At 41.7% G+C, this 27415-nt stretch overlaps 2 protein-coding genes across 3 annotated transcripts in view; one reads left to right on the top strand and one right to left on the bottom strand.

Annotated features, from left to right (window-relative positions):
* Positions 1-228: 228 nt before the first annotated feature.
* Positions 229-1352, bottom strand: LOC128086131 (translation initiation factor IF-2-like). The gene is made up of 2 exons (XM_052694402.1): positions 891-1352; positions 229-733 (listed from the first exon to the last, which is right to left on the bottom strand). The coding sequence occupies exons 1-2, from the start codon at positions 1188-1190 to the stop codon at positions 686-688; spliced, it is 348 nt and encodes a 115-aa protein (XP_052550362.1). The 5' UTR covers positions 1191-1352; the 3' UTR covers positions 229-685.
* A 43-nt stretch (positions 1353-1395) lies between these two features.
* Positions 1396-27415, top strand: part of PHIP (pleckstrin homology domain interacting protein) — a 100111-nt gene continuing 74091 nt past the window's right edge. For both annotated transcript variants that reach the window (XM_052694345.1, XM_052694334.1), the window contains exons 1-7: positions 1396-1620; positions 1714-1772; positions 1948-1977; positions 2074-2133; positions 11817-11967; positions 12061-12159; positions 21494-21654. In XM_052694345.1, coding sequence (XP_052550305.1) covers positions 1575-1620; positions 1714-1772; positions 1948-1977; positions 2074-2133; positions 11817-11967; positions 12061-12159; positions 21494-21654 — 606 coding nt within the window. In that variant the 5' untranslated portion in view covers positions 1396-1574. The remainder of the gene's footprint in view (positions 1621-1713; positions 1773-1947; positions 1978-2073; positions 2134-11816; positions 11968-12060; positions 12160-21493; positions 21655-27415) is intronic.

The raw sequence follows: 27415 nt of genomic DNA, 5'->3' as shown, positions 1-27415 counted from the left end.
TCAGTACATCCACAGCAGTTTTCATCTGCTTTCAGACTCTTTAACTGTTACAAATCCCCTCTTCCTCGTCGCGTAGTTGATGCTGTACATAAGTCTGCTTTCCTATATGTAAACATCAGGGGAAATTAAAACGTTAATCGCAGCATTCACGCAGCCCTTTGTTGTGAGAGCCACCTCCGAGAGACGTTACCGCACGCGTTGTACAGCGCTAAGAACGACTCGAGTCACTTCATTTCATCAGCCTTTATTAGACGCCGGAAGATCTAATTTTGCCATTTCGATTCGGCCGAAGCGTTTATTTAAAGAGGAGCCCAAAGACAGAACGGGGACTGTTACAAAAGGGGAGACGCGGACATTTTGAGACGCACGAAACGAGGGCAGCTCCGGACACAGCGATCAGAGCGCGCTCGGGGCCGGCCCAGCAGCCCCGGGCACGGAGGCAGGCAGGCGGGCAGGCAGGGCCGCGGCTCGGGCCCGGCGCGCCGCGAAACCATCACCGCGGATGGCTGCGCTTCGCGACAGCCCTACTTACCGGGCTGGGATTATGATCTTCGTCCATTTGCATTTATTTAGCCTTTTTAAATAGAGGGTGCCCACGGCCAGGCCTTGATTTATCTGTACCGCTTTCGTCCCGCTTTGGCCCACGCGTGCCCGCAGCCCCGCGGCGGCTCCGCACGGCCGGCAGTTACCTTACCGAGCGGCGAACCAAGGCGCCACGATCGCTCTGGCAGCGCTTTTGTGCGAGGAGGGCAGCGATTAGGGGAAAAAAATAAAATAAATAAAATAAAAGCAAGAAAGCAAGCAAGAAAAAAAAATTTAAAAAGCGACATTTTTTTGGTTTTTTTTTGTCCTAAAAGCAGCACCAGGAACCGCAGCACCGCGTCACTTACGCGCTCCGACGCCTCGCGGGGAGCCCGCGGGCAGCGGCAGCAGGGAGAAGGAGGAGGAGGGTCGCGGTGCCGCCCGCCCCCCACCGGGGCCGCGCTGCCCGGGGGCGCCCTGCCCGCTCCGCTCCGCGCTGCGCCACTCCGCTCGGCCACTTCCCGGCTCCCGCTGCCCGCGCGGCCCCGCCTCCCACCGCCGCGCGCCGTATCCCTCCGCGCTCCGGCCGCCCGCCTGCTCGGCGCAGAGAAAGCGGCCTCATCCCGCCCGCCGCCTTCCCGCCCGCCCCGCCTCCGCCGCTCCGACATCTTCTCCCCGCGCGAGCCGACCGGCCCGCCAGTCAAAGCGCTCCCTTCGGTGTCGGCGCGGCGGGGCGGGAGCCGCGGGCCGCCCGCCCTCCTTCCCCGACCGGGCGGCGGCAGCTGCGTCCAGGGACGCGGGGGGAGGGGCGCTGCGGGCGGCGGGGCTGAGGCGGGGGGCGCGGAGCGGAGGAGGAAGGGACTCTTTCTCCGGGCGGAGGGATCGCGCTGGCGGCGGCTGGCGGTGGCGGCGGCGTTGCGGGCGGCCGCGAGTTGTTGTTTCCTCCTCCCGCCGCCGCGCTGCCCGCGGGGCGAATGCCGGAGCCGAGGCGCTGCCCGCGGAGCCGGCGGTGACGGGCGCGGCCCCCCCGCACCTCCCGCTTTCCCCTCGCCATGTCCGGGGACGGCGGCGGCAGGCACACGGCGGAGCTGCGAGCGGGTGAGTGCCGGGCGGGAGGGGGAAGAAAGGGCGGGCGGGCGGGCGGGCGGCGGGGCCGGGAGCCGCAGCCCTCACCCTGCCCTCTCCCCGCAGAGCTCTACTTCCTCATCGCCCGCTTTCTGGAGGACGGGCCCTGCCAGCAAGCGGCTCAGGTAGGGACGCGCGGGCGGACGGGCGGGCGGATGGCGCCGGGCCTGGCCGGGGAAGGAGGAGGAGAAGGAGGGGGGGGGGAGCGGCGCGCGCCCACCGCCCCTCTGTCCTCCTATCTAATTTTTGTCTCTGTTTCCCCCTTCCCTGTCCCCCGACCCCCTTTTGTTGCTGCCGCAGGTCCTGATCCGAGAAGTGGCGGAGAAAGAGGTAAGCGCGGCCCGCCCCGCCCGCGGCCCCCCCGCCCCCTCCCTCTGCCTCCCGCCCCCGGCCCGGCCCCGCTCACGCTCTCCGCTCCCCCCGCAGCTGCTGCCCAAGCGCACGGACTGGACGGGCAAGGAGCATCCGCGCAGCTACCAGAACCTGGTAAGGCACCGCCGGGCCGCGGCCGCGCGCCGCGTGCGGGGCTTCGCTGCTTCTCCCTTTTATTTTTCTCCCCTCCCTGAGCTGCCTGTCCGAGAAAAATTGAATTTCCCGCAAAAAGAAGGAGGGGAGGAAAAAAAAAAAAAAAAAAGCAACTTGAAAAAAAAATTCCGAAGTTGTTTCCTTATTATTTTTTTTCTCCTTCCCCTCCAGATTTTTTTATTACTGCATTTACTCGCTTCTGTCGCGCCGATCCCCCCGCGCCCCTCTCTCCCCTCACGGCTCTGACGCGGCCGAGGGGCGCAGCGCGCGGCCGCACTGCGCGAGGCGCGGAGGCGCCGTGCGGGCACGCAGCGCGGCGCGTCACGGGGGCGCGCCGAGGGGCGGGGCCAAGCGAGGCGCGCGGCCGGGGCCGCCAGCAACGTCGTCAGCAGTGCCGCCAGCAGGCGGCGGCGCGCCCCGCGCCCGCGGGCACCGCGCGGACGCACAATGGCTCCGAGCCGCGGCGGCGATCGGCCCGGGCCTCCGTGCGCGGTGCCCGTGTTTCCGAGGTGCAGGGCCTGCTGTGTGCGGCAGTGGTGAGCTGCCGGGTTCTTAGAGCAGATGCAAGTTGTTTTGCTGTTGGATTACTTGTTTTTTTGTTTCGTTTTGTTTTAAATCCTTTTTTTTCTTCTTACTGTGTGCTTTCATAACAGGTGAGGGTCTGTGGTAGTAAAGGTACTGCCTTGCAGTGGTGTAATTCTTGCTAGCAATGGTGGGCCTGAACCTATCCATCCATCCATCCATCTGTCTATCTCTGTTTTCTAGCACTCTGTGAGCTGTGCTAGTTGAGAAACTGAACTTCAGGTGTCTGACACATGCCTGTTAGCAACTTGTTGCCCGTGTTGTTTTCTGTACCACGTTCTAATTCATTCTCTACCTGCAAATGACATACACCTAGGAGGCTGAACCCTGCCTGTCCCAGCAGAGCTTCTCTCCAGGCTGTGTGCGGTGGCTCTGAGCTCAGCACTGAGGTGTGGATGATTTTGAGCTCACACCACAGGGAAGAGAACAGTCCCCATCCCAGCCAATAAGCCCTGCTCACATGTGTGTTGTTCTAGACACATGTGGGTGAATGCCACAACATGAATCGTGGGTGCTGACTGCACTTAGAACAGTTTATATATTGTGCTGTGGTTGTCTTTTTCTAAACCATCAAGTGGGTTTGCCAATGCTTTGTAACACACGTGGGTGTCAAAACATTGATAGCAATTGTCCTGTTGAAAAAGTGTTCCTGGATGGTAATACTTTCCCATTTTCTTAAGATTAAAGATAATAAAGAAACTCTACCAGGAATTTTAAAGTGTTGATATTTCTGCATGATTTCTTAAACTATTAACAAATATTTTAAAATCAATTTTTTTTTTTTTTTTTTTTTTTTTTTTTAAGAACGTGTTATCCATTTCAAGTAACAATCGCAAATGACTTGGTAAACTTGATATGAACTTTTCTCTTAAGGTGTTTCATATTTCAAAGATTGGAGGTGCAGCTTTGGTGTGGGATGGGTTTGAGATTCTTTTATATCATCAGCATGTAAGAGACACGTGGACAGAGAAAGCGAGGAAGAAAAATTGAAAGGTTGAGCTAAGAAATCTTAAGGAGAAATGAGTTCATTCGGACTCTTGTTTCGAAGCATTTTTTGTTTGCTGGAATGTAGGTAAATACCTAATTTAGTCAGAGTAAGTATATAAGGATGTCAGGTGTACGTCTTACAATTTGGCCTCGAGTGTGAGTACGTATGTTTGAAGATATGGTAGTGACTAGATCCTTTCTCCTTTCCTGCTCCTTTATTCCTAAGAAAGCTTTCTTCTAGCGTTCAGCACCGATCAGTAAGTCTTCCTGTTCTGCTCTGTCCGACCTTGGAGTGGGAGAGGGGAGAAAAAGAAGTTGGTTACTTTGCGTTTGATACTGTCCTTCCTTGTGTTTGCTTTAGCTTCCCTTGTGGAAGTTGTGTGAACTTTGTATCTCTTGACGTTTCAGGTGCAAAAGCGTATTTGCAGGGTGTCGGTTACACTTGATACAAAGAAGTGGTTCTCAGGATGTCCTGTTTCATTAAACAAAAGCTTGTTGGTCTGTGACCTGAGAATCGTTAGCTGAAGCGAGAGGCTGCTGTTGGTTTGTTTGAACCTCTGTTTCTTTTTTAATACCCACCTTTAAGATGCTGATCCTTGTTTCTGAAGGAAGCAGTCTTTGTCATGTGTTGATGTTACCCTCGGGTACCCTGAACTTGCACTGAACTCTACAGAGGGGTCCGAGAAAAGCTAAGAATCAAAAATACCACTGAATGTAGTGCTGTAAAGCCTTTTGCTCTAGAGGGGCATAAAGGCTCTGTGCAACAGCTGATGGGATTTAAGCCCCAGTTCCCGTTTTATTATTTGCAAACTGATGCTACTTATTACAGATGTATTTATGTGGATCTTGCAGAGCGTGTATTTCTCAGCGAATGATGCTTCTGGTTTTGTCTCCTTTGTGAAAACATTTACTTAGGAAATCTTACTGGATGTGACTTTTTAATATTAGACTGAAATTCACAGTCTTCAATATTCTATTGCTGTAGCTCAATTGATGCAAATGATGTTAAACTTGTTAAAATTTTAACCTTGTAAATTACTTGGATTTTTCTCTTTGGTCAGCAAAAGAAAACTTTGTTTCCTTACAAGCTAATGCTGTTGCAGGCTTGTAATGCTACAAGAAAATACATGAATTCAGAAAAGCCATTCTGCTATGTTTTGTATTCTGAAGTGGCTTTCTTTCAACTCAGATGGTTCTGTATTTTTTCCTGCAGTCAGCATTTGGGGGTGAAGCTGTCCGATTCTTGCTCAGAGGCTGTAGGCTGTTACTTTCAGCGTGCCAGCTGAGTGTTTGTATGGTCGCTATTACAGTTTGTGTTGGGACAGAGGCTTTCTGACAGCTGTGTCCTTAGGAGTCTGTTTGCAGGTGACACAGCAGCAGGATGGTGGTAGGACTCTGCAGGTAGGGATGTTTTTTGTTTTCTTCTATCAGTTGTGAAAATTGAGCGAAGCACTGCTTTTCCTTTAATTTTGAAGGACTGGGGGTTTCTCGTGAGAGGGGATGAAAACTGAGGAGTCAGTAGATCACCGGTGCCGAGTTGGGGGAGCAAATTGCTTATAGGCTTTGAAACATTTTTATTAGGGCCTCGGCACACAAACAAGCCACGGTGCATCATTTGACACCGGGGTAATTGTTTTTTCATGTTCCAGTTCCATGTGAGTGTCGCTGATCTAATTGCGTGCCGTTGCTGAAAGCCGTCCAATTCTGCCGCATCCTTTATGCGCCCATCCAAGTGTGCGGTCAGTCGGGTAAGGGAGCTGAACTGTCTGAAAAATGAGCAGCACCAGAATGCTTGTGGGATGATTCAGCTCGAGCTCTGCGCTCAGCAGCGCGGGCCCCACACCGACGTCAGGGAGATGGTGAGGGCCTGGGAGTCTGCTGGGGCTGTTCCTTCTGGGGAAGGACGGGGGGCTTCAGCCAGCTGAAGGTGACTCGGGATGTGCTGTGATGATGTGAAGCTACCCTACGGCTGCTTTAGGTCTTCTAGAGTGCAAACGCAGTGCGTATGATGAGAACTCCTGCATTAGCTTCATTCTTATTTAAAATATCCACACAACCGTGGTGGTTTTTTTCTCTGTTGAGTTACAATTTCAGTTGTGTCGATGGTGCTTGAGGAAGGAGATGGCAGAGAACTCGCACCCAGTAGGATGGCAGTGCCATGGGTTTCGTAGGCAGTGCGGTGTGCTGTGTTGTTCTCAGAAATGTTTGCTGCTGTTTTGCTAGCATCTGCCACTTCCTCTTCCTCTGCCCTCAAATGCTAAATGTGATTCAAAGTGAAAATGACAATTTATTTTTAGGCCGTTTCAGTGTTCATTCTATGTAACTTCGTGCACCTTAGTGTAAACAGAAAGAGAGAATTGGTGGGACTGGGACACTGGCACTGTACACTGACACTGACCTTCATTGTTTGTGACACAGCAGAGTGTTTCAGGCAGCAGTATGGTTGCTGTTTAGTAATTGGTTTCTTAATAAGTAACCAAGCACTAAGTGATTCATTTCTTCAGGGAATCCTGTGCTGTGAAAGTATTCGAGAAACAGGGAGGAGAGGGAAAACTGGCACTGAATCCGACAGCTGCACCATCACCTTGTTCTAGTTATTAAATGTATTTTGATGAAGGTCTTGGTATTTTGGAAGGTGATCTGGAAGGCATATGAGTGATGGTAAGAAAACCTGTGAGGTGAGTTGGTCCCTGGCAAGGATTTGGGATTCATTTTCAGTGCTGCTATTGGACATACGTAAACTGACATGACTTTTAGCTCCAAAAGAGGAGCATTGCTGTTGTGTACATTACTCCCACAGCTAAGGACCAAACCACTGCATGGCAAAGTGAGCTGTCCTGCACTTGTTCCTTTGGACTGAGACTGAAGTGTTGAAAGATGGACCCCGGAGGACTGTTAAGATTCCAAAGTGTGCCTTCTCTTTGTCTTATTTTAAAAATTTTTAAAATTTCCTTATTTTTCGTAAGGCACGCTTCAGAATTATTTTTTAAAAGGAAAAAAACCAAAACAAAACATATGCAGTAAGTTGAGTATAGTTTACATGCAAGCCCAGAGTAACACACACAGCTGAGTGGTCCACCAAGCTGAAAATGCTGCTACTGTTGTTCCTAACTTACTGTGCAGTGAGTTGCAAACCTGCAGCAGCCTGTTTGTCTGCCGAGGCTTGGGGATTTTTATCTGCTCAGACCTCACCTATTAAAAGCACAAAATAGTTGAATAACAGGTTGTGTCTTTTCATAGAGCCATAGAGCCATAGAATCATTAAGGTTGGAAAAGATGTATCTTCTTGGAGTGGGTAGTTTTTCATCAAGGTCTGTTTATTTCAGTAGAGGTTGTGTATGTTAAAATAATACGTGTTCTGCAGGGGTTACTGACTTATCTTGTGAGGTCACAAATAATTGGGAAGTGTGTGAGAAACAAAAAAATGTTTTGGGCTAATTGTGAATTCTTCACAGAATCACAGAATGGTCCGGATTGGAAAGGACCTCAAGGATCATGAATCTCCAACCCCCTGCCACAGGCAGGGCCACCAGGCTCCCCATTTAATACCACACCAGGCTGCCCAGGGCCCCATCCAATCTGGCCTCCAACACCTCCAGGGACAGGGCATCCACAACCTCTCTGGGCAGCCTGTTCCAGCACCTCACCACTCTCATAGTAAAGAATGTCCCCTGACATCCAAAATCTTCCTTCCCTCAACTTAAAACCATTTCCCTTGTCCTGCAGTTACCAACCCTTTCAAAGAGTTGATTCTCCTCCTGTTTGTAGGCTCCCTTTAGGTACTGAAATTCTCCAGTTTCTACCTCTGTGTCCCGTTTTCCTTCCAAGCTGCCCCTCTCAGAAATCAAAGCGATCCAGAGAAAAGTAATTGCATGTTCCTGCAATTCCTAATGTTGTGGTGCTGAGGCAATAGCGAGCGGTACGGGCTATTTGGTTTGATTGATGGTCAGATGTATTGCAACAATTACTGTAATTCTATTTGGAGCTTGTTTTGGGTAATGTGCTGTATAGCAGAATAGTTAAGGCTGGGCTGAGTGCTGGTTTTGGTGAGATTGAACTCGCATCTTGAGATCAAGGTAGCTGACTGGCAGATTTTATTGTTGTCCTGCTGTGGAAATGTGTCCTTTGGAAAGATGTACAATGAAACTTATTGTTAAGCATATTAACTATTGGTGCGGGGGGAAAGCAGCTGCACTTTGGGGAACGTTTCAGTATGTGCAGTGCTTGGGGAAGAGTCCGGAACGGGGTTATCTTTTAGCTGGTGTCTGAAAGAGTCGGCACACAGCTGCGTTGTGCAGTGCCCATCTGACTGAGGAGTTAAGTTGTGATGCTGTTGATTCATCTGTTGAGATTCGGATGCTGAATTATTCTGCAGTGTCATGCAGAATGAAAATATGAGCACTTGGGCCTGGTTGGAAGGTAACGGTGCTTTGAGCGTCAGTCGCAGTGGCTGTGTGCTGTGTGTTCCCCTGCTGTTCTTCTGTCACAAGCAGAGCTGGGGTAGGAGGTGAGGGGCAAAGCTGAGGGTAATGCTTTATAATGCAATGTAGAAAACATTGGTCATACTTAAGATCTGAAATTTTTCCACTAATGAAATTCAGATTCCTGTTACGGTAATGTTTAAGAAACATGACGGAATCATCACAGAAGTGAATTAGCTCATTATTCCCCTTACAAAAGCATGTCCTATGCATTCAGAGTTAAATGCTGCAGAAATACTGGCAGGAGAAGGAAAGAAACCAGCTAGAATTTCTTCTAGGTGGGGCTGGCAGTAAAAAATATCCCTGCTTTTTATTTACTGTCTGACATCACAATTTCGACATCAAATTTTAAGATCTGTGTTTGTAGTCCAGCCTGCTTTCAGCTTAGAGCTGCGTGAATTGTAACTACTTGTACATCTGTTGTGGCTTTTTCCCTGCTTCCACTTTCTCCTTTTGAGATTAAGACGACTTTCCGTCATTCTCTTGGCTTGTCATGAGCTTTTCTATTTCTGACAAAGCTGTAAAGTATCCTTTTAAAAAGTGATTTAATTTCCTTTTTCGTCACTTAAATCTGACTTCAAAGTCTTTTTTTATTTGGTTTCCCTTCTCTCTCTGAGAGCACTAGGAATATTTGGTGTTGGTTTTGCTTCTTTTCACGATTTACCAGAAAGGAAGAAATCATAGAACTAAGATGAATTTCTGTGTTTAAGCACTTTTTCATTTTTGGTTTCTACTGTAATGCTAATTGTCACATTAACAAATTAATAGTGTTATAAGAGGATTATTTTCTTTTTCCTAAAGTAGAAGAAAGAAGTTTTCACCCAGAGAAAACTTAATACTGTGTTTTAAATAAATGAAGTCCCTTCATTTGCCTCTTTGTAGAAGCAGAAAAGGGAAGGGAGTGAGTAAATAACACTTGCAGTGAAATGAGACTTTTCACCTTTGTAGATTTTACAATGAAATGAAGCTTACTCTGCTTTTTTCTTAAAAATAAAATTTTTGTGTATGCTCAATCTCATAGATGTAGAATATATTTACTTTCCTCTTACATAGGAAAATAAGAGGCACGTGTTGACTGCATTTGGTTCCTGAATTTTTTATAAACTTCCTGGAACTTGCAAGTGTTACATGGGCCCATGCCACTCCTTAGACTTATTATTTTTGCTTTATTTCAGCACACAGCTCACTTGGTGTTGTGTTGGTTTGTTAACGAGCTGGGTGCAAGGGCTGCTTGGTGGCAAACTGCTTGTTAGGGAAATACTGCCCAGAAGCATCGCAGTGCCGCTTGGTATTGCTGCCTGTTTTCACACAAATGGGCTTAGACAAGAAGAGGATGTAGTGTGGATAAAAGGTTGATTTGAAGATTGTACCTGCTAATGATTAAGAGCTCCCTTATTTCAAAACAATTGCGTTAGGAATTGAGCCTGCCTTATTTCTGCTAGAAAACAAACAAACAAAAAATGAACACATGGCTTCTGACAAATCATGAGACGTGTGACTCAAGATGCAAGCTAGCTGTAATTGTGGAACGTGTCAAAGCTGATTTGCTTCATTTGCCTGAGATTTTGTGCGCTTGCAAGGGTGTGTAAAAATGAAGGGTGTTGAGCGGGATAAAATGGCAACTGCGTTGCACAGGGAGCTTAATGCTGGTGGTCGGATGAAAAGCATCGCTAATTGTTAGTCTTCGGGAGACAAGTTTGGATTCCACGGACACGAGGTCTGGCTGCACAGAGCTCTCGTACAAAGGGCTGTATTTGTTAGGTTTGTGTGCTGCTGATAGGAGCAAAGGAGAATAAAAACGAAGGAAATAGATCTGGGCTGCTGATGGCAGGAACCATGCATGACTTTGTTGCTCCTTGCAGCTATTCTAATATTCTGGGGCACTCAAGCGTGCATTCTGACTGCGATTCCTCCTTCTCTAAGTAAAGAGAAGCGAGTTTCATTTGCATGTTATTGATAAGGAAAATGAATCAGAATAGCAAGTTCTGAGCGCTGCGGATAATTTTTTGTCTCTTACGAGTGCCTGTCTGATGTCATTAAATTTACTCCAGTGAACTAATCTGTACCATCAGCTGTAACTTTCAAGTACTTCTCAAATAATTTCTAATATTTTTCAAGAGAAGCCTTTTTCTGTTTTTTTCCTTTGTTTTTAACCTGTGTGAATTTTGTAAATCATGTAACTGTAAGGCAAATTCAGGCATCTTGCAAGGCCTTCTGCAGGGGAACTGTAATTAACGGCAGGAGTGGCAGAAGAGACAGCTTTTCCTTCGTCACTTGAAGCGTGGGGTGGTGGCAATTCCAGGTATGAGCAGAGCTCTTCCAGGCCCTCAGACACGAGCAGTCTGTATGTTAGCAAATCATTGGAATACCTGAAGCAACTGCAGCGTGTCAGCAAGATGGGAGCTTGTTTGACAAAGAACCAGGTATATTCCTATTAATTGCAGTACAGAAGGACCCATCTGCCTAAAATGCCAGTCGTGGCCTTCTGTAGTTGCAGAATAACACAGCATCACAAGTTTTTACTGCAAGTCTTTTCTGCAAAGCAGTACTGTGAAGTCATGCTTCAGGCTGGGTGAAGGACAAACTACTGTGTGCCAGATCCCGTACTAGAGCAGAGGATTGAGTTCTCATTCTCCCTCTTCATTTTTCTGTTTTAAATATTCTTTTCTATTTTATTTAAACTGGCAATAACTGAAGAAGAAATATTTTAAAATGTCCATCTGAAAGCTTTGTGCTTAATAGCATGTTACTGTTGTCGTGCGTTTTGAAACTTTTACGTAAAGATGTATGTGGTGGTGTTGCAGAGGATGGTCTATAATTATGGTAGTTCAATAGAATGATCACATTGGTTTGATGATGCAGTCAAGTGGCAAGGAGATCTGCTGCTGAGAATAGGAGCTTGTTTGGTTCTGTGCAGCTGAAAACTGAGCAGTGACAGAAAGTGGTCGTGGCTGGTGGGTGTATTCCTGTGTTAAACTACAGTTTTTAAGTTGAATTCCTCAAGTGAATGTTTTGGTTTAGATGTTTTACATCTTTTTTAAAAAAAAAAAAAAAGGAAACAAGGCAAATTGTGGAGTTTCAGTAATGCCCCACAAACTTGGTGAGTTGAATGCCATTGTGCCAGGTGCATTTTCTGCAGAGCTACGTTACGTATTCAGTGTATTCGAACCTTTCAGTAATTTTGTAAACACTGCATTCCTTAGAGTCCTTTTCTTAATCTTATGTTATGGTAATTGAAATTGACCAGACAGACAATTAAATGTAATACTGAATTTGTTCTTATACATTTTTCGTTGTTATAAAGGAGCTTATTAGTCTATGAACAACTGTGCTTTAAAGTCACAGTAATAAATGTCAACAGATCTCTCTACAAGTAGCATACTTTGAATAGCAAATTTAATTAGGACCAGCTGGAACGAGTTATTGTTCTTAAAGGTCATTATATGTTTTTATCTTCTAAAGAAAATAATGGTATATGAATTTGTGTAACAATCAGAAAAAAAAAAAACAAACAACAAAAAACAAGCTTAGGAATTCTTCAGAAATATTACGCTTTTCTTTATCCGATGTTTTGCTGCTTCTTTTGTGCAATAGGTGAAATACTACCGACACTTGGCACCCGATCACTTGCTTCAAATATGTCATCGACTCGGGCCGCTTCTAGAGCAAGAAATCCCCCAGAGCGTCCCTGGAGTGCAGACGTTATTAGGAGCTGGCAGACAGTCGTTGCTTCGTACGAACAAAAGTATGAAAACTGTGTGAGAGCTTTGAGAATTTTTGCTATTTCGTGCCTGGGAAAATCCTGTTCTCCATTCTTTGTGTAATTCTTCTGAAACAGGTTGCAAACATGTTGTGTGGAAGGGGTCTGCTCTTGCTGCGTTACATTGCGGGAGGCCTCCGGAGTCACCTGTGAACTATGGCAGTCCACCTAGTATAGGTAAGTCAGTTTTACTGAGGCACTGCCACTGCACAACCTGACTCCCAGGGTAATTGACTGTCGTAATGATGAGTGCGAAGTAGAGTTCTGTTTGTCCTTGTTTGTGTCATATTCCTTGCACTGAATATTAATGCTTAATCAGATGTCATAACTGGTCATATTTGCATGTTTGTATGTGGAAGTTCTGCTCTGTCAATTCTGCTCTGAAGCTAGATATTTTTCTCTTCGAAGCATACGGCTGAATAAACTACATTTCAACAGTGAATAATACCAATAAAACTCATTTTGTTTAAGGTATAATAATGCTGTCAGTAGATAAATAATTTGTGCAGTGGACCAACTTAAAACCAGGACAGCATAGTTTATACCTGTTATTGGAGAAAAAGAATAAGTCACATGGACTGGTGATGTTTTCTTTGGAAAGTTGTGAGTGTCTTGTAGGAGTGATCATTTCTGCTCTCTGGTCCATTGAGTAATTTCATAGCTCTGCTTTAGTTGGCTGTGTTGTGTCATGAAGCATGCATATACATGATGTATATTATATGTAATAGGTATATCATTAGTTACTTTTTTAAGCTTTAGTTAAGGTGATATTTTGATCTCTGTTCTGTGTTAAAACTACCTGTGGGAAGAAAAACTGTCAAAACATGATGTATATTGCTACCAGTACTTCTCTAATATTAGTTTAGTCAGGGAGTGGTCTTTTTTTCTTTTTTTTTTTCAATTATGTACAGCTGAATGTGCAGAAAAGCATATTCAGAAAATCTTACAAGGCTTCAGAGTAGATCAAGCATCTAATTAGTTCTAAAAACAGAACAGTGGTTAGTTAAAGGTATGCCTTGAACAGGCTAATTTACACCTTCTTTCCTGAAAGCTGTTTAAGCACACGATTAGTCAAACATCATTTGACCTCTAAGTGTGTGTGTGTGGGGGGGGGGAGGACAAACATACATTCTCTAGAATCTTTCTATAGATGTAATGAGCAGCAGCAATGTTATACAGATTTCTTTTCAATCATAAAGCAAGGACATATTGCAATCCAGAATTCTTTTTTTAGATGTAGAAGCACTTTTATTTTTCTTAACACTTGGAAATTTAAGGACCTGGGAAACTTAAAGGTGACTGAATGAGTTGAGATGCCTCGAGGAGTAAATATTGCAGTAGCAGCAGGTTTCTGGGCCAACCTGAAGTTGAGTTGTTTAAGCAACGTTAATGCTGTGATGCTTCACCTTGCTGCTGAAAGATAGAAACCTGGTCTTCACAGCAGCCTGGCTTGCTGAAAACAGAGAGCTGAAGATACATTGGGAGAGCTAGTAACAATGTAGAAATGCACAGCTGGGTGCTCTTCAGGCGCACTCAATATGGTAACTTGCTGTAGCAGTTCTTGGAAGTTGGAACTCTGTTATTGGGATATTGTTACCCTGTTAGGTTTCTAATGAATGGGGATAAGAGCTCAATTTGGATATTTAGATTATTTCTAATGTTGAAGAATCGCAAAATCAAATATTAAAGACACATAATGTTTAATAAAATTACTCCCAGAGGATTATGGTTTTGTCCTATAGCTGAAGCAGAAACATGCTACAGCTAAGAAGCTTTTGAGGTTGAGCGCTGCCAACCTTGATTTGGTCAGATGGCAAAGTATTTGGTGTTCTAGTGGACTTGTTATTTGAAGGCTTTAAAGGAGTGTGGCTTTGGTGGGTATTTAGAACTAAGTTTTCAAAACTTCCTCACCTACTAAACGTGTTGGCTTGAGGCAATTCTCTTAAGCCCTACATCAACAAGATTTTATTTACAGATATCATTTTAATATTTAATTATAAAGAATTGCTTCCATGTTGTATTCTAGATGTGGGGGAAGAAATGTTTGTTGTTGAATACTTCTCATCTCAAGTGTCTGTGCATTGTCTCGAACACTGAAAATTGGAAAATCTTGGGCCAGGTGAGCAGCCTTACCTGCAAGGTGTGTGGAAGACAGAGTTGTCTGATAGTGAAGGTTTCCTTGGTGGTGACTGTCTTGATTTTCTCTGTACTTGGCATGTATACTGAAATGTGCTTGAAGAAAAAATTAGAGCAGAAGGCTCTGTGTTACTTTGTACTGTAGCTTAATCCATGGTGTGCTTTTTTTCAAGGGACAGGACCAGTGCATGAGGTCTGCCACTTAGGTATCAAAGGAAGTTGTAGAATTGCCATGTACAGAAATTGACTGTTAGGAGAAATAACTCTCAAGAGTCTTTTTATGGAAGAAAAACTAGGGCTTTCTAGGTAAATGTTATTTTTATGGAAACTTTTTGCAGAGCACCGAATATCTGCAGAATTACAGTTACTTCAACGTACCACTTTTTTTCCATGACCAATAATTTCCTTTTCCGAACATCCAAATAAGTGCTGGTAACTGCATATTTTCAACTGTTTTTTGAATGTTTGATTCAGACCTGTGTGTGAAAGCATTTGCTTTTGATTAATCCTATTCTAGTCCAATCCTTGCAGTGAAACTGGGAGTTGGAGTAACACTTAATTCATAAATTGAAATTATTCTTAAGTAAATTCCTGTAGGAAGGCTGTGTTTTACATATTTGCTGTTTGGAAACTTATTCTTCAGGCTGCGTATATTTCAGTTGGAGAGCCCACTAATGACTGGGGAGTGGAAAAGAAGTCTGTCTGTTTTGTGGAGGCTTTTTCCTTTATTTACATATACTAAACATGTAGCTATATTTGTTCATTTCCTAGCTTTAGGAACCAATGCAATCATGATACTGTTATTATATGCTTTAGTATTAATTTTTTTTCTACATTATGATAGCAGCCTTGTAGCTAACTTATATGCACTTAAAATACATCTGGACAGGTACGTACTTCACCAGAAATCTACAGTGTATGTCTAGAATATAATAGAAAACCAAAACTTGTGTAATGAGTAATCTCTCTCTGTGTTTAATTAAAATCAAAAAGGAGAATTGGAACTCAATAATCTTTAAGGTCTCTTCCAACATAAGCCGTTCTATGATTCTTTTGTTTTGTTAAAGATCCGTAAAGACCTTCAGGGATGCAGAAGCAGAAAAAGGAACTCTTTTTAAGTAACTTTCAGGAGCTCTGGAAAAGCACAAAGCCAAAACTTGAAGTTCTGAGTTCAGAGCTCTTAGGGAAGCTGGTTATTCATGTGTGAAGACCTGAGTGAGACTGGCTGCTCACTCTCTGCTAATGAAGAATATGTTCCCTGGCTGATTAATGCATCTGCCTGGTTTTGCTGAATAGTCCACTTCAGGAAAAGTTCTGAGAGATTTTTTTGTTTTCTCAGTTTCTCTATTCAGTTATCCTGCTGTTTGGGCTGAAAACAGAACACCATGTTCTAAAAGCAGTGCAGATGTTTGTTTTCAGAAATTTAGTAAATACTTAAGGCTTAAAAGCTAACTTCAGACTATGCTGTATAACCATTTCCCTGTGATAATAAAAATAAACCCAAAATAAACTAACCCAAAAGACCAACTTTTAGTTTTTTTATACTACAAATGTGATACATTTTCAAGTACCTGTGTAAAAGTAACATTTGTTATTTATTCAAGTCTAAAGAAAATTATACTAAAATGGAAACCTTTTGCAAGAAGAAATAAGAAGTCTTAAGGTACTCATATTTTGAGTGAAACTCAATGGCTAAATAAAACATGGAATGTAAGTGGGGTTATATTGAAGTCAAGGATCAGGTTGGAAGTACTTAGGATAGCTTTCATTTGTTGTTGCCTTTCCAAGTGTCTCACCTCCCCTCTCTGAATTGTTAAGGATTTGACACCTAATTCCATTGAGCAAATTGACTTCATACGTGAAGCTTAAGATGTAGGTAGACTCTGTATTCTCAGAAACACTCCTGTGGGGAGTCAGTATGCTTTAACTTTCCCATAGACAAGTCCTGACTCGCTCAAATTGCTAGCTTTACCATGGTGGCTGTTACCTGTGAGCCAGAAGATTTAGATTTATGCATGGAGTTTAGAAGCTGAACAGAGAAATAGCAGAAAAGCAGAAGTCAACTCAAGCTGCCTTCTTGACTTTGAACATCTTTACAGAAGGGGCATGGGGGAGGAAGCCTGAATGCATGGTGCTTTTAATATTACTAGCTTTGACAGTAGAAGGAGGAGTCAGGCAGTCTTGCTTTATTGTTTTTCAACAGCCCTAAGTGCTGTAAGGTCATTAGAGGTGTGACTAGCTTCTCAAGTTATGAAACTCGATTCATTATGGGTAGGAGTTGTAAATAATGTGTTCTTCAGGTGTCCTTCCAGCTTTTTCTCTTGAACCAGATTCACTTTTTGTGTGAATGGAAAAGGAACAAAGTTGGTTTCTGTTCTGTGGAATAGAACTTTCGTCGATTGAATTCAAGTCCAGAATGGAAGAAAATAATACATAAGCCGCAGTGATTTTGTGCATGCTTTTAAAATGCAACTTATACTTGGTTAAAAAAAAAAAAAATTATGTTGTTTATCAATGGGCAAAGCACACTGTGCTCCCTCATCTTTAAAAGGCATATTTATGTTCCAGGGCAAAACTATATAAATAAAGGGATCAAATTGGTTGCTTTGATAAAACTAAGATAAGAAATCCATGGGGGAAATAAAAAGATCAACGTAATTAATACAGCTATGTCTGTCAGATACCAGCATTTATCTTGATTATATAGATTGCCATTTTTGTTGCTAGTTTTGTTTTGGGTACTGGGTGAGATAGAGACATTCTAAAACTTTGGAGGCATTCAAGTTGGTGCCTGCTGCATGCCTTTTGAGTAAAAGAAGGCCTGTGACAATTTTCTTCATGTTCTGTTGAAATTTCCTACCATTTTGCATTCAGCAGCTTTATGTTTGATTTTGAATTGTTCTGATTCAAGGCAAACAAAGTAAGCAAAGTAAGGTGATCTTGACTCTGAGGTGTGCGGTTTTCAGATTTATGTTGTTACTAGCACTGAATCATAACAGTAGGAATGAGATTTAAAAAACAAAACAAAACCAACCAAGTGAAGTTCAATTTCACTAGGTTGTTTTTAATATCCCAGTTTTCCATTCACATCAAAAAGACTTTGACTTCATCAAAAAGAGGTGGTCCTTTCTCACTACTCAGCACTGGGGAGGCCATGACTGGAGTGCTATATTTGGTTTGGATGTAAGAGAGAGTTGTGTTGGGAAGAGTCCAGCATGGGGCCGTGAAGTTGATGAAGGGACTGGAGTGCCTCTCCTCTAAGGGGAAGCTGAGAGAGCTGGGAGAAGACTCTCGTCAGTGTGTATAAATACCTGATGTGGGACACAAAATGAAGAGTCAGGCTCTTTACTGTGGTGCTCAAGAGGCAGTGGCCACAAACCAGAACACAAGAGGTTCTGTCTAAACACCGGGGAACTTTCATTCACTATAATGTTGACCACAGACTGCCTTACGAAGTTTCCACCTGTTGTGGTTTGACCCAGCAGGAGGCTCTGCACCACAAAATCGTTTCTCACTCCCCCACTTCTGCTTGATGTATGGAATATCCCTTTGGCCAGTTTAAGTCAGCTGTCCAAATTCTGTTCCCTCCCAGCTCCTTGGATACTTTGCTGTCAATGGCCTTGGCTCTGTACAATGCTGCTTATCTGCAACTATAAACATTGGTGTGTGTTACTAGTATTGTTTTTCTCCTAGAACCAAAACACAGCATTATACCAAACACTGAAGAAAACAGTTCTGTCCCAGCTGAAACTAAGGCACTGTCCTTGGTGATACTCAAAACCCAACTGGGCTCAGTCATGGACACCCTGCTCTGGTGTCCCTACTTTTCAGCAAGGGTTTGGACCTAGTGTCTTCCAGAAGTCCCTTCCAACCTCAGACAAGTTGTGATTCTGTGATAGCAGACAGTTACAGGACTAAAACCTGCAAGCCAGTTCATTCTGTATTAATAAGCAACTGATAATTCATAACAACTTAAATAATAACATTCTGTGGAAATGTGTGTTTTACGTGTTTGAATATCTGTAGTGTATGTAGCTTTCTAAGGCATTGTTTTTTTTCTAATGAGGCAGCTCCAGTATTTACTAGGAAGAATCCTGATTTTCTTTTTTTTTTTTTTTTATATAACCAAAATGTCAATTAGGACTAAGTGAAATGTTATTCTGTGTTGTACACACAACAGCTGGTAACATCTGTGATTTATTTTTTTCTTACTAAGGATCAATCTTGTGCATGGGTACAAGAGGCATAGAGAGCTAAGATAATTTTAACTTCCTTAGTTGGCCAGGCATTGGGTGGTATTTATTTCTGTAGCATACACTTCACAGTGCTTTTCCAGTAAGCAAAAGCCAGCCAGTCTCTGCTGTGTAGCTTTGTTCTCGCATCAAACCCTTCTTTATTCTCTTGGTTGACACAATGTTCTCTTAAGTGTTCCTTGGATAAAGTTTATACTGTTGCCTTGGCTGGTTATGTACTGCAAGTGGCTCCCGCTGCAGCTGTTCAATTGCCTATAGGTTGTCCCTCTTCCTGTGATTGAATCATCACCTTTGCTCATGTTGACTCAATTGTGTGAAGCCAAGCAGAACCTAAGCAAAAGCAGAAAACTGCTAGTAGAGCTCAAATGAGAGTTACAGGAGTAACTGCTGTACAGGAGTTTCTAAAATCAGTCTTCCCTAAATACAGCAAAAATCAAGCTAAAGTGGCTTAAGGACTATACAAAGGTGGTAAAGCCAGATACAAGTAACTACTCCTTTAAACTTAAGACATATAATTAGTACGAAGGCACTATTATTAACAGTTGGTAGTTTTTCTTACCTTGACTTGCACTGGAAAAATCAGTTTTACTGTTCTCTTGCATAAGATGTGGCTGTTTTTCTTTCATTTTTGCCTGTACTCTGAAGGAAAAAAGCAGTGGGTCCTCTGCTAACAAGGTGGGCAGGTGTCACCCTGGAGCCATAAACATTTGGAATAAAATGTGTAAATACTTCTAGAGAAGTGAGTTGAATCCCTTGGCAAAGTGAATGAGATTAAATAAACAGCTGTATTGAGGAAACTGAGGAGCAACGATAGATGCAGTGATAGATACAGGTTTATAATGCTGCTTTTTGCCCTGTAAAACTAATTTTTAGTTCACTTAGATTCATTTTGAAATGGTAATGCTTTTTTTTTTTTTTTTTTTTTTTTTTTTTTAAATATAAATTTTAGGCAATGCAAATTTGTGAGACTTGGTTTTCTTATTTCCACTGTCACTGCGTGCTGCTCCTATTTTGCAGTAGGCTGATGTTACTGAACTGGGGACACTTCATCTGTTGAGATCCCCAGAGATCTGTGAACTTGTAGCAAGTTGCCTGTCACTGTTTGACAGCAACAAGAATATCAGCAGAAATATTGGCTTAAGCTCTGTTTATTTACTAATGGAGATTATTAAATTAATATATATATCTATCTTTGAAATCGATTTCTATTACATTTGTAGAGTTTTCCATAAATTCAGGTGTTAGAAGTTAAATGCTTGGATGAGTTTGTTGTGTTTATGTTAAAGAATGCACTTGTTTTTAAACTTACTGGCAGAACATATCTACAAATTAAACTCTAGCTTACGTTTTTTTCTGTTACGTGAGCTATGAATTGATTTGAAGGCATTGCTGTAAGCTGATTTCCAAGCAAGAATCGTCTTGTATTAGGAGCAAATAAAAGGTAACTTCTGAATAGGCTGAGATTGCGGAAGATCACTTCATTGTTGTCACAAATACTTTTCTGACTTTGTTTTATTCTTTGTGGTGGGTGTGGGATGCCTTTTTACTGTAGGTTGATGTGTCGGAAGCAGAAACTGGATTTATCTTGTGACTGAGCTAATCTGGGTTTCCTGCTGTTTTGAAGTAGACTTTTGGCAAGCAGAAGCTTTGTTATAAAGCAAATGCAGCTGCATCTTGTTCTTGTAGAAGGGTAGGTTGAAGAGGTTATAGCAGAGCCTTAAGGCAGTAGTGTCCATTGAGTTGGTGCTTCACTCTACAGCTAATGATCCTTCTCCTTCACAAAGCATCTCGAACAAGGAAAACTTCCTTGAATCCTTGGGCTACATATGCAGTAACCTAAATGTTTCAGGGCTGTTCTCATGGCCTGAAGCCAAAAGTCTTGGCAGTTATCCATACCACAAAGTGCTTTTGCTCCTATGTAGAGCAGCTGCTATCCAGTTTGAAAGAAGTTTGACCTGTGCTGACTCATGAACTTCTGTCTCATTTGCCTGGGCCAAGCCAGGCAATGCAAGAGGCTTGTAGACAGTTGATGCTAAAGGTTATTGAGTGCCTAGACCAGCGCCCGGTCCTGCTTACTTCACTAGGACAGGTGTTGCCTTGGTCCAGCGTAAGGAATGCCTAACCAGAGTAATAATGACAGTAGCAGCTACCTGTCTTGGAAGTGATAGGTCTTTGTTTTCATGCATGATGCTGTGGATATTGCTGGGCATTTATTTTTTATTTTTTACTTCTTGCATATTGCTGGTCACAGTTGTATGAAATATAAAATATTTTATGCCATTTTGGCCATTTTTTTCTTTGCTCTGATAATGGTATGGGGAACCGTTTGGCTAACGTGTGTGCGTATCCATGCATTCAAACAGTATACTCTGTTGCTTTATCATTGTGTGAATAGCAGTTTAAAATTGGAAATGCTGATGTTTATTTTGAATGAAGATTTCTGTTTTGTTACAACAAAGGTTTCTGGACCTCCCTGGCTTATAACTTGGGGAAAAAAAAATAACCCAAGTTCTCTGAACAAAGTTCTGTTAGTCAGAATCGGAGCTTTCCATGAGAATTTGCTAAGTTTGATCATCTTTGGATTTTGTTTGCTTGTTTTGTTGTGGTTATTCTATTTTTATTTTAATTTTTTTTACCATAGTAAGTAGTAATATTATTCAAAACAAGAGTTGTCTTTTAAAGGTTGAGTAAGTGATTGTAATTGTCTAAAAACATGTTGTCCTGTAGAAGACTTGAATGTTTGCTGGTCTGCAGTTAATAGCTATGTGGATACTTGTACGCATCTTAAATCTGAGGTAGTTTTCTCCTCTGTAGAAGCTGTTTTGGTCCTGTTGAATACCATTCTAGGTATAAAATAAGAAGCACACATTTGGGCAATTAAAATTGGGGGTTTGATGTATCATATCTTCATGCTCTGCCTTGCACTTTAGTACTTTTTCTAATGTTTGTATCATAGGCTGCTTTTGTGTTATATTTTTCCCCAGTGATAGTAAATGGAGAGAGTTACTGTAGTAAGGTGTTCATGTGGTGCAGTGCTGCAATGAACTTTCTCTTCTGCAGGTGTGTTTTGGCTTATGAACCCAATATAAATATCTTTTCCTTTTTCTTTCCCCATTTGGTAGTGGATACCCTATTCTCAAGAAAACTGAATGGAAAATACAGACTTGAACGCCTTGTTCCAACTGCAGTCTACCAACATATGAAGATGCATAAACGAATTTTAGGACACTTATCTTCTGTATACTGTGTAACTTTCGATCGGACTGGAAGGCGAATATTTACTGTGAGTATAAATATTTTTTGTCTAATTTTTTAGAGTATAGATAGCATAGTTGCCCAAACCTGAGTGTGCTGACATCTATTAGTACCAGATGAATGCTTTGCTGCTGTTACTTTCAGATGAATTTTCATAACGGTGCCAGTTTACATGTTAAGATAATTCAGCATATTGAATGTGCTGGTGACTGCTGATCCATGCAGTTCAGTCAGAAAACTGCAGTTATTTTCCATGAAATTACCTTGTGCAGATTCTTTCTTCTTCTGGACTTCTCTAGGAAAGGCAAAAACTTCTCTAGGAAAGTTCTTTTCTCTCTAGGAAAGAGAAAAGAACAGACTGCTATCAGGGAATTTTAGAAGTCAGGGTAGGTAATCGTTTTGTAGTTAGATTATTTTAGCCTTTTTTCTGTAGTTTTTATTACGTTTTAAATTACTATTAATAGGCTGGTAGATTTATACAGCATGTTGATGATAGAAGGTTGAAAATAGCAGTGTTTTATAACAAATGTTGGTTTATGAGGAATTGTGATCTGTGAGATCCCAGGAACTGATTTTTATAGGAATGTTATCAGTATTTATAGCTAATTTCACTGTGTTGCTTTGGTGGGTTGGTTTATTTTTGCTCTTTTTGTTCTTTACTCTGAGGATGTCTGAAATCAGTACTGAAAATTTCTTAAAGAATGTTTCTTAAAGTTTCTTAAAGAATGGGAATTAGGAGAAATGATGCACATCAGTATAATTGGATTCCTTAGTAAGGAGTCAACTTCAGTAAAGCCAAGGATCATATAAATGCACACCTTGTGTCAATCTGGAATGCTCTGGTGGCATTTATTGCCTTCTCACTATTACTGGATTCCTGTGGTGCGTTTGTGGATCTGGGAGCTTGTTTGCACTCTTTGGAATGCCAAGACAGACAACTTGAGCACTGCAGGTGGAAGTGCAGTTTGGTTTGACACTGCAGTTCAAACTTCTCACATGCTTTTAACGTGGTTGTGAATACAATTTGCCCTTCTGCCCACATACAATTTATTTAATTCACTGTGTGGAAAAATGTATAGCTGCGGGGTCTGTGGCACTTATAGAAGTACAGGCAGACTTCTGTTTGTTTACTTGTTCATAGTAAAGATTTGAAAGCTAAATATTTCTTTAGCTTTCATTGACAAGCTAAAGTCCCTCAACAGTCATAGGCATTAAATTCTTACCATGTCCTCTAGTTTGTGCATGATTCACCTGTCAGAAAAAGTGTTGCTCTGATGCTGTGGGCTTATTTTAGATGTGACAAGGCAGAATGGGTTAGGGATTTTGTGTGCAAGCATAAAAATCCCCAGTGTTCGTCCTATTCAACTCTACGTAGAAACTTCTGTTTGTGCTTCATTGAAGTGCCTGGAACTCCCTGTTAAGGTCTTATGATTCATCATTTTCTTAAATCCCATGTTTCTTAAATCTGTTGTCTTTGAGGGACTTACTAAAGTTCCCTTGAGTGCATCTGTAATGAAGAGTAGAGTTGCACATTCCCTTGTGTTTTGCAGTGTGACTTTAAAGTGGCTAGAGAGACATTTCTCTTGACTATAACAACGGTTTATTTCTAAAAGAAAAGTAGAAGAACCTGGAATAAAATGAGGGGAGCAGTTGTGCATATGTAACCCCTGAGCTCTGCTGGCAGTCCTTTGCTGAGAGATAAAATGGTGTCCAAGGTATAATTGCTTTAAAAAGATCTTGGGTTCAGATCAAAAGTATTTCAATCTGGTGTTGAATAAAGTGCCCATGGAAAGTAATTGTAGCTGATGGATTTTCCTCTGTGGGGCTGGATCAAAATCTTTTACCTCAGTGTTATTGGATAAATCCAGTGTTCTTTGTGTAGATGTTTAAATGTCTGTTGGCAAACAGAATACCAAAGTGTTCTACTCCATATTGCAGTAAAATCCAAGTTCTAGTTGCTGTGGTGATGCAATTTGTTGATAAAGTTGGCATATATCATTGAATTTATAAACAAAAGGAAGACAGATTTCATTCTAGACATGTCTGTTACCAGCATATAAATTTGTGTGTATCAATAGGGAATTGTTCTTGCTCTGATTTTTACTCTGTAACCTCCAACATTTAGTGCAACGTTAGCTAGGTAAGAGATTGTTTTAGTTTTACGATTGGTTGTAGAAGCTGCATTTTCCTTTCCTCTGAAGGACTGAAAGCCTCCACATTTAAGTTCTATTTATGTGCTGCTTCAAATTAAAAGAAATAAAAAGTGATCTCAGCACATTTTTGAGTCATACTGTTCTGAGAGATGTTATCTTTGTTAGGAAGAAGATGCTCTTGGTTTACCTAACGACGGTGAAAACAGGACACAAAACAGTTTTCCTGCTAGCTAGTAGGTCATGCATTGACTGGTCCTATTTACCTTATGTTAAAGATTTCACAAGAGATTTCCAAAGATCAGCCTCTAAGATGTTTTTAATTTTTTTCTTCTGAATATACAAAAATATTCCCAGTATACAAACCTGATGTTTTCTGTTTTCAACCTAACTGCAATGAATACAGCTTTACTTGCAAAGACACAACTGAAGGAACTGTCAGCCTTCAGTGAATGAAACCTTACTATTGGAGGCCGTTTTGGATCTCTTGGAACCATGTGCTAGCGATAGGGGCAGGCATTGCCTTCTCTGGTTCTTGTACTGCTTGATCCTTCCAAATCAGAAAGTTGCCAGTGTTATTTCCCTCATCTTTATCTTCCTGTCTCCACTGAGATCCTCTTTCTAGGGAATAATAATAAGCAGAGGAGAGTAATAACCTGTGGTTGGAAAGAGACCGATCTGTATGGTTTTTGGCAGTTTCACTGCAGCCCACAAGTCTCTGTAATGGTAGGAAAGTAAACCAGTTTTACTCCATACCTTGGTAATGCTGTCATCAGTTCTCTGTAGGGCCTGAGCCTGTTCTAGGATTTGTTTTTGACAAATGCTTTTAATAGCCACATAATTTGTAGTAGTTGCAGACATAACCTTGGAAACAGAAGCTGTGGTGTAAGCTGATGCCCTTGCTGGTAGAACTGGAATAGTATTTTAAGAGTTGTGAATTATCCCATTCAATTCAGACAGAATCTTATGGATTTATTTGAGCTCTAATATTACTATCTTGCCAAGATGCTGCAGAATTTATAACTTACCGTAGTTATTTTTCTTGCTGAGACTTGCTAACAGTTTAATTTTCCTCTACAGGGGAGAGGTACAGCACATGCCTCTATAGCTGTCCTGGAGCCAGCTGGTAGGAAGCAGTCTGATTTTATGCTGATCTGCTTTCCTCAGTTTGCTATTAAATAGACCTCTGAGGTTTCTCCAGGTGGCATTAGGTCCTAAAGCTAGCATTCTTTTTCTCTGTTTCTTTACTTTTTTTTCTGCCCTTGTTTCTGACTCTTCTGCGTCTCTCTTTATCTATGCACAGATTTCTCTCCATCAATTACATTCGGCAAGCAGCTTTTTAGGGGTCTTGTAATGCGAGGTTTAGTTTATTGGGTTGTCTTTTATTTGTTTACTTATTTTCTTTGAACAATCTGTTCATCCAGTGGAATGGCTGCAAGCTGTAAGTGAATAGCTTATTCATAATGTTGATCCTTACGATGTGAGAACTGCAGAAGCATGTTTTATGTGATATGTACAGTGCTGTAGAGAGTATTACTTGTGCAGCTCCAAGAAAAATGGGACTGGTGGTTTGAGACTTCTACACTGTGATGCAAGTAATTAATGTTAATGGATTGGCTCTGTTCTCATGCATTTATTGCTTTGCGTAAGAGATTAATCCACTTGTGTTTTCCATCCCCACGCTCCTGGAATGTTTGGAGGTTTTGAGTTCCTTTGGAAGTTTTGGGATCCCTATTCTCTTCTTGCTTCAAATCTCTGTTTTGTGGCTGAAAGTATTATTTATTATATCTATCACATGAATTTCACTCACTCCACCCCTTTTTATCTCTTCTGTGTTTAGGTTTTTTTTTTTTTTTTGGTTCTAACCAGACTTCTAAGACAAATATGCAAGCCTTTTCATGCTCAAAATCTTACAGTGTAATCAGTGTAGAACAGATTGACCTTATAATACTTTTCAGATCATTGTTGCATTAAGTAGGTAATGTTGTTGGCCAAATTTTAGTTAAACATTCTCAGGCCCAGGGAGCTGTCAGAAAAACCTTCTTGTAATAAAAATCTGAAGCAAAAGTGTATTTCACTTTCTGTTAAGGGCTCTTGTCATTTACAAAACTTGTAGTACGACAGTACTTGTAAAGAACAATATAAACTTCTGAAGAATGTTTAGGACTGGAAGATATTGGTGCACTGATGACTCTTACTTTGGGAGCATGAGAATTTTTAATTAAATGATTGGGCTCGATTTGGAGTTTGAAACCTTAGTTGAGTAATGTGGGTACTTGATAGCCAGCTTGTATGTTCATTTTAAGGAAGCAAAGGGACTAAAACAATCTACTTAAAACTTACAGCTTAGAGGAAAAAATGCTGCCCTTTTTTCTTTTAGCTCTTATTTGTAAGCTCTAAACAGCAAGTTTAGAGCCTGTTAAATTGTGCATTGGGTAAGTCTGAACATATGAACTACTGAGCGCATTTCCCAGTTATTTTTCTACTCTTTCAATCTTCGGTAACTTAATGTGAATAAATCAGGTGATAAGTAAAACTAGCCTGAATAAATATATTCAGTACGAGTGAGATTTGGAGCTTTTTCAAAAGCATTAAATGCTCACAACTGCACTTAAATTCACTTAAACAGCTGTAACAGTATTTAAGAGATCCTTGGGTCTTCTTTCTTCTTGTAGAAGTTCTTAACTGGGGAGTTCCTGATTCGACCTATAGACTAAAAAATTTTCCTGAAAGCGGTGTACTTTCTTTCCATGCAGATATTTGAGATGAATTCAGTGCTGCAATAATGGTAGATCAAATGTGTAGTAGGTTCATTCACTGGATCTTAACTCAGTGGGTCTGAATCAAAAGAAAGGAAAAGTGATGTGGAGGAAAGTGACTGTTTCAAGGGTTTGATATAGAGGAAGAGATAAAATTAACAAGATTTAAACAATTCAGCACTTGGCTTTCAAGGCCGTGCAACCTGAACACGATGAAGCAAAAACCAAAAACTGCAGATATTTGTTACGATTTGTGAGGTAAAATTTGAAGAAGTTGAGGTAATTCAGAAGGTATTTTGAGATTCAAGGCAAATAATTGGATTAATATATACTTCTGCTACTGCACTGTGGGTAAAATGTCCATTGAGGTCCTGCTTCAGGCAAAACTCAGAGAAGTTACAGAAGTTACATTCTGCTTGCTACTGGAATACGTGGTTATTTATTTATTTATTTTTATTTTTTAATGGTAATACACTAATGATGATGATATTGGAAAAACTGAAAACAAATGCTCAAAAAAACTGTTGTGGCTCTGTTCAAAATTTTGGAACGTGATACCTGCTAGTAAAGTGTTCTAACATGCCTTAGGTGTGGAGTGTAAAGGTAAAGGAAAGATTGAGTCATTGTGCAGATTTATCAATGGAGAGTATTAGTTTTATTTTTGTTGTTGTTTTCAGTGGTTCCTGTTATAGCTGCTATCGGTAAGGAGGAGAAAAGTTTAGGCTAAAATAAAGTACAAACTAACGGAGTAACTTCTCTTACAACAGTTTACTTAGGGTTTTGGCAATTTCAAGCTCAGGAATATTGGTATTTCCGAAGCTTGGCTTTCTGAGGTAATTTCTTCTGAATTGCGGAGCTTCAAGAAGGAATGGAAACGCAA

Source organism: Tympanuchus pallidicinctus, unplaced genomic scaffold (genome assembly GCF_026119805.1).
Source record: "Tympanuchus pallidicinctus isolate F22 unplaced genomic scaffold, pur_lepc_1.0 scaffold1, whole genome shotgun sequence".
Classification (NCBI taxonomy): domain Eukaryota; kingdom Metazoa; phylum Chordata; class Aves; order Galliformes; family Phasianidae; genus Tympanuchus; species Tympanuchus pallidicinctus.
Note: the sequence above shows the minus strand (reverse complement) of the source record. Positions and strands in the feature narration are given on the sequence as shown.